At 35.7% G+C, this 7,500-nt stretch overlaps 2 protein-coding genes across 2 annotated transcripts in view; both read right to left on the reverse strand.

Annotated features, from left to right (window-relative positions):
* The window catches only part of LOC137629711 (zinc finger CCHC-type and RNA-binding motif-containing protein 1-like), a 543,938-nt gene that overhangs the window by 430,712 nt on the left and 105,726 nt on the right, over window positions 1-7,500 (reverse strand). The gene's annotated exons all lie outside the window — the stretch shown is intronic.
* Window positions 2,821-6,068, reverse strand: LOC137629128 (uncharacterized). The gene is made up of 2 exons (XM_068360399.1): window positions 5,938-6,068; window positions 2,821-4,113 (listed from the first exon to the last, which is right to left on the reverse strand). Exons 1-2 carry the CDS (start codon window positions 5,953-5,955, stop codon window positions 3,091-3,093), a joined length of 1,041 nt encoding a protein of 346 aa, XP_068216500.1. The 5' UTR covers window positions 5,956-6,068; the 3' UTR covers window positions 2,821-3,090.

Below are 7,500 nucleotides of genomic sequence, written 5' to 3' on the forward strand. Positions count from 1 at the left end.
TCAGCAGCCATGGCCTAACCCTCCCTGGTTCTAGCTTGGGTGGAGAGGGGGCTTAGGCGCTGATCATATGTATATATGGTCAGTCTCTAGGGCATTGTCCTGCTTGCTGAGGCAATGTCACTGTCCCTTGCCTCTGCCACTCATGAGCAGCCTTTAAAAAAAAAGGGTTGTGGTAGCCTATTGGAAACGTCTCTTGCTTTCGGTCTGCTGGACTGGGGTTCAAGACCCGCTCAAGGTCGATAGTTTCTTGTAGTGTATGCAACCTTACCATCCTTGTGAGCTAAGGATGGGGGTTTGGGGAAGCCTATACGTCTACCTGTTGAGTTATCAACAGCCATTGCCTAACCCTCCCTGGTTTGAGCTTGGGTGGAGAGGGGCTCGAGCCTTGATCAGATTATAGTGCATTGCCACTGTCCCTTGCCTCGGTTATTCATGAGCCTTTAAGATTACGTCATAGTAGATATTCTTATATTTTATTGATGCCTTTAGAATGCTTGCATCAAGATTTATGTTATATTTTTCTATCCTCTTTGCTTAATATTGCTCTCCAATAGTTTAGCGATTTTCAAACTTATTGACGAGGGAATCTATAAAATTTTGAAAAATATAATTTTTTAAAACTATAGCTTGAGAGTTTATTGTTTTATGATTAATTTGTTTATATTTCCTCCAAAAACATGAGATAAGGATTTCTTTTTCTTATTTATAGAAATAGAGGCATAAAATTAGCGTTAATGATGAAGAAATTGAAAATACAAAGACAATATCATTATTCAAACAACAAAATGAAGGAATAAGGAAAAAAAGAAAGACAGAGAAGTAAGGAAAAAAAGATGTATGAAGAGTTTACTTTACCCAACTGACCCCAGATGACTATTGTACCCAGTCAGAGCTACACAGCTAGACAGGATCGACCCAAGGTTCTTGCAAATAAGAAGCAATTGCTACACCACTGACAGAGGAAGGCACTGTACTTATCTCAACATATTATTATTATTATTATTATTATTATTATTATTATTATTATTATTATTATTATTATTACTTGCTAAGCTACAACCCTTGTTGGAAAAGCACGATGCTACAAGCCCAGGGACCCACAACAGGGAAAATAGTCCAGTGAGGAAAGGAAACGAAAAATAAAATACTCTAAGAAGAGTAACAACATTAAAATCAATATTTTCTATATAAAGTATAAAAAATTAACAAAACAAGAGGAAGAGAAACAAGATAGAATAGTATGCCCGAGTGTACCCTCAAGCAAGAGAACTCCAGAGTAGACAGTATGAAAGCAAAATGATCCAGTTTACCATTGGGTCGTGAAAAACGGTCCATCTACATCGGAAGGAAATCAGTTCTGTGGCAAGATGAAAGTGATGACAAGCTAATACTGATTATGCAAGGCTTGTGGGCTGTCATCTCGTTCCATAAATGATAGACCGTACTGGAATACTGCACGCAATATACCCTTCTATTCTAATTTTGAAGTTCTTGCGGGAGATATGGACTTTTTGATTTCAGAGATTGCTGTTCCAGGTCATGAAGTACATTTTTTTTAGGTTTAGTTCCTCACAACCCTAAAAATGTGTGAGATGCTAAAAAATAAAAAAAGAAAAAAAACGAAAAAAAAACGTTTCAGTCTATTATGTACAGTTGGTACCGTTAATTCCAGAACACTTCACAGGAAGCTAAGAAGATGTCTGAGAGCTGTATAGAGTGGCAAAACAGAAACTGTTGGCAATACTGCCTGCAAAACAAAATCGCTCAGCTTTTCGCACGTGATCAAAAGCATTTTCATTAACTTTATATGCTGCTAATCAAATAACATTATTTTTCTATACAGCACTCCGTATAGTTAATGAGAATGCTTATTGTCACCTCTTTATAAGCTCAGCGACTTTGTTTTACAGGCAGCGTTGCCAACAGTTTCTCTTTTGCCAAACACAGCGTTCCTTGCTACAATATACAGCTCTCAGATGTCTCCTTAGCTTTCCGTTAAGTGTACTAGAATGAATAAAATCAGTTCTACTCTTGCGTTTGTATTCAAAGAATTAATGTAATTATATAGATACCGTAAGACAGGGCTATGGTGGCCTATGTGGTAACGTCCCTGACTGGTGAGCCCAGTTCAAACTCGTAAGTTCCTTTGGTCGCTGCAACCTCACCATCCGTGTGAGCTAAGGATAGGGGATTGGGGGAAGCTTATAGGTTTATCTGCTGAGGCATCAGCAGCCATTGCCTGGCCCTCCTTGGTCCTAGCTTGGATAGAGAGGCGGCTTTAGCACTGATTATATGTATATATGGCCATTCTCTTTGGTATTGTCCTGCTTGATAGGGCAATGCCACCGTCCCTTGCGTCTGGCATTCATGGGGGTGCCTTTAAAGCCTTTAAACGCCAGCTTTGGTGAATTTCTTTGACTGAATATAGAAAGAGGCTTGAGTCATTAGGGTTACCAATAGTATTACGATATCGTTAGTGGAGTGTCAAAATTGGTATCAAAATTTGGTTGTTCCAAAGTAATCTTCATTATCTTAGCTTCATGAGACATTTTGTACTATTTATTTCTTATATTGGTAAAACTGACATGGTGAAGATTAAGGATAAATTACTTCTGAAGTTAAATAACTGATACCAGAATTTCTATTTTTTTTTTTTTTTTTTTTTTTAGTTATGAAACAAAAGACTTATTCATCACACTGCTTTCCATGTCTGTTTTTCAACGCAACTTAAAAGAATTTCCATTAGGTAAAAGAAAATAAAAACTTTCATGAAAATATCTTTTTTTAAATATCTAAAGGCTTTAAAAATAATTCCCATGTATCCCAGAAAATAGATTTCCAAAATAAGTAGTTTGGGTATTCTTAAAAAAAACTACACCTTTACTTCTGGAGGAAATAATATATTGCACGAGGCCTGAATTCTTGTATTAAAACAAAGCTTGAACATAAATACATAAATATCACAGGCACATGACTAGAGAACTGCTTTCTTTTCGTACCTTTCTTCATATTCTTATATTAGTCATATTTATTATGCCTTAAACTATCTTATCATTTCCATAAATAAAAAAGAAATAGAAGAAGAAATTGCTAGTGGTCGATGATATAAGCGCCCAAAAGGCAAGCACAGCTTGCAGGCAACTTGAAAGTCTCAATGGCGAAGGGGAAGTACTGATCGTAGGGGTCGTAAACGAGGAATCGGTGGTAGACGGACTTCTGAAGGCACTTGGACTCGTAGCACATTGGCACCTTGGGGCATTCCTCTCCCGCAGTTAGACATTCTTCAATGCGGGTCGTCTGCGTGAAGGTCTTGTAATGAACCTTGATGTCGTTGATGACGATCCTCCACATTCCATCGGTATTCTGGGCCCTCAAGGGCTTGATGTAAGACGTCTCCGAAGGGCAAAGGTAGGTTTCCTCCTCCAAGGTCTCAGGGCGGTCGACGGACTTCTCCGTATCTAGATCAGCTACGTCAGCGTAAAGCATATTGAATAAATCCAAGTGGTACTGAATGGCATGTTTGATTTCATACTCTGGATATTCTTCGTCTTCCAAACACCAGGTGGCATTGGTCAGCTCGGCACAAGCTGGTGCTTCAGGAGGGCCGTAGGAGGGTGCAGGATGGTAGGATGGGGCAGGTCTAGGATTATACGAAGGACGAGGATGGTAAGATGGGCGCGGGAGGTAAGCCGGCTGAGGGTGGTACACTGCTGGTTTGGTAGTAGTAGTGGTGGGCGTTGTTGGGGCGTAGGTTGGTTCTGGTGTGGTATCTGGTGCGGGCGTTGTCGTAGGAGGGTATGTAGGGGCGGGAGTCGTGGTCGTTGGGGCGTATGTCAGCTCGGGAGGACTGTAAGCTGAATGTGAAGGAGTCGCAGTAGGGTAACTTCCAGGAGCTGGTGATTCGTACTTGGGTAAGATGGTAGTGGTAGGCTTTGCATATTTGGGCGGAGGGGCGGGCTTTCTGTACTTCGGTTTAGGGGGAGGAGGATGGTACGGAGAGGAATGGCTGGAATCGGGTCTCACTTCGTAGGTTACCGGGGCAGCGTTTCCAAAACTAAACGAAACATGGCTGACGGAAGTGGCAGCCACTAGACTGGACACAGCCGCTAGAGTCTGAGAAAGAAATATATTGTAAAGGAATGTAAAGAAAATATGATAGAAGAAAGATATCTGTACCAGGGATTTGCTTTCTAAATGGATGGAAACGTCACATATGTAAACGATTGACAGAAACGTGTTATGTTCTGTGATATAAGACTTTAACTGACTTTTGAATACAAATCAACATTTTGATACTAATAAACTAAACTTATTTTTCACACGAAGCCAAATAAAGAGAAAAAAAGTCCAAATAAAGAATAAAAATGGAAGATTTTATCGCACGAGACCTTTCATGTGCCATTGTCATATAAGCTTGAAAATACAATATTTCTGAATTATCATTATAATTTACTAATTCAACCTCTAAATATCAATAAAAGTAGACCAAAAAACTTACAAAGAGTAACTAATGGTTTATAGCAAATCATAAAAAGAACAAAGTACAAAGGAAGATTTTTTCATAATCATAAGTGAAAGTTAAATTTATCTTTCAAAGAACAAACTTTTTATCATTTATTACAGAGAATTTGTGATGAAAAACTTTCCTTTAGACAATGCCATAATAGCGGGAAATAACTAAATTGTTCCATGAAGTGAGTACATCAGCACCAATGAAGGCTGTATTGTGTTTTTATTCTTTTTTATGTTTATCTACATTCATATACTATACATCATACAATAAAAAGAGAGGCGTACGTATGTGTGTGTGCTTATGTGTGTGCATATTGGCTATATATGTTTGTATACATTTACATATATGTGTATATATATGTATATATATATATATATATATATATATATATATATATATATATATATATATATATATATATATATACATATGTATATATATACACATACATATATATACATATACATATATATATATACATATATATATATATATATATATATATATATATATATATATATATATATATATATATATGTATAGATAGATAGATAGATAGATAGAAACATTAATAGATAGATAGATATTTGTGTATATGTATATCTATATGTGAGTTTGTGTGTGTAGGCTATACATGTACTCTTACAATTTTTCAAATTCATAAGTCTTCTCCCCTTTGAAAAAACTGGCTTCCATAAGGGATTGCAATCAACATTTTAGCAAGTATTTAAGGATACAGTTGTCAGCTATAAACCCTTTATCATCCAGTATATGACCCACTTTAATTATCGAATTACCAGTGTCCCAATCCAAAGCCAAAATGCAAGGATACAATAAGAAATAAAATAACCCTGAATCCCCTACCAAGGTTGAAGTATGTATAAGCATATGTGTTTTTTCATACATGTAGAATAATAGTAATAATTACTATACAGCCATTTTTAAAGTATTTCCGAAAGTTTTAGTTCGAACGAACGAACGCACAAAACGTAAAATATTTTTTTCTCCCGTTGATTTTTATCTACAAACTGTATGATTTTAAATACCCAAAATATTTAATGATAAAAGAGTTATTTTAATGCTTTTAGTTCTCTAAAACCTATTTTGATATTTAACATGTTTATCGAAAGTAAAATTTCAATAGGAAAAGATACTTTCCTCCCGTTTTTCAATATTCATATGCAAAAATATAAGCCTAACATAGTTGTATAAAGTCGAATAAAAGCAAATATTGATAGATATGCCTCTATTTGATAAAAAAAAATCTGTAAAAAAAATTCCCAGATGGTGAATATCTTATAACAAATTCCCATATCCTCATTATTAAAAAAGACTATCATAAAGCAATATCCCACAACTATAAAAACAAATCCTCTCCTAACGTCAAATTCAATTAACAAATCTCCAATTTTCGTCCTCCTTACCAATAATCGAAGAGCCATGAAGGTTCCTTCCCGCTACGATGCCAGCTGAAAACTGGCCTGACTCAGGAGGGTATTCTGGTATTTATACCCGAGGCGTGCCATAGCCCGCCCTCTTCGCAGGCACAAGGTCATGTCGTCCTTATTATGTCGTACACTGTTCATATATAGTAGCTGTTTACATTTAAGAAGGGCAAACAATTCAATTCTTATGAATATTCAGATAACTTAAAATGAGTTGATATTCAATTAACATTGAAACATTTTTTCTATCCTTTCAAAGATAATACTGCATTTTTTTTTCTGTTCCCTTATTTCATGTCCGTAGTTAAGACATAATTATGGCTGTGCCAAAATCTAATGCTAATTAAATAATTATTGTCTTATCTTCCCTTTTCTGATTGAGGATACCTTAACGTGATGATGAAAGGGTTTATGCATCGCCATGACCAGTAAAGCTACGCTAGCCAGGGCCACCCACACTAGGGTGGCTTGCTGTGAGTGATCAGAAAAGTCTCCCACCATCACTTTTCCACAGTTGGCCAGCATAGGGACGGAAACTGGCCAAACCCCAGACATAAATAACGACGTATCTAAGGTCTTTGTCCTGCAGTGGACTATAAATGGCTGCATTTATTGTTGTTGCTGTTGCTGTTTCTTCACTTGTATATAATTGCCACTGCTCATCAACATGTAGGAATTCAAGTCACTATCCCACAGTTAAACCCATTGTCAATGGTTAAAGATATAGGCAGTTGATGATGAAAAATTATTAACACTTCGCTGGTATTTTTTTTTTCTTTTTTTTTTTTTTTTGCGTGGTAGGTTATTGGTTCTTAATTCCAACTGAATTACGAGTAATTTTTAAATGCAAAATGCCCCTTACAAACAATACTTATAATCAGATAAATAAATAATAGAAAAAGCAAGAATAGAAACGTACATTAAAATAATGAAGGTTAATAAAATTATAGAAAATTTTGATTGATATATACGAGTATATAAGATAGCCAAATATAAGAACTATTACCTAAATAATTGAGAATAGATAAACCATTTATATTAACTTTGTCAGAAGTCCGAACATGTCATATATCTCTTGCAAATAATTGTACAGGGTATTATTACAAAATGATACAAAAAAAGATATGCATAAAATTGTTCATAGGTATGTGCTACATCATTTATGCAGTTTACGTTAAATATAAAAATATAATTATACGTGACTGTGACTTTGACAAAGAGATTAGAGTTGCTTTGACCTTTGTTTTTATAAAGTACTGTATTGTTATTTTCGATGGGGTGGGCATTCAATAGGATGCCTAAGAGAATGTCATATGAGGAAAATAAAACACATACCCAAAAAATTCATGGTCACGATTAAAAGGAAAATATTCAAGGTCATGATTTCTTAATAAACGTATTTTTTCTAAGAACGCCAAACTGAAACCTTTTCTGACGACCATCACAGTCCTAGGTGTATGTCATGAACGTAATTTCTTTTTATCATCGCAAGCGCATCCATGTTTGGGTATATAATCGCACAGAGGAAAATACACACAAAGA

This window comes from Palaemon carinicauda, chromosome 37 (genome assembly GCF_036898095.1).
Source record: "Palaemon carinicauda isolate YSFRI2023 chromosome 37, ASM3689809v2, whole genome shotgun sequence".
NCBI classification, from domain to species: Eukaryota; Metazoa; Arthropoda; class Malacostraca; order Decapoda; family Palaemonidae; genus Palaemon; species Palaemon carinicauda.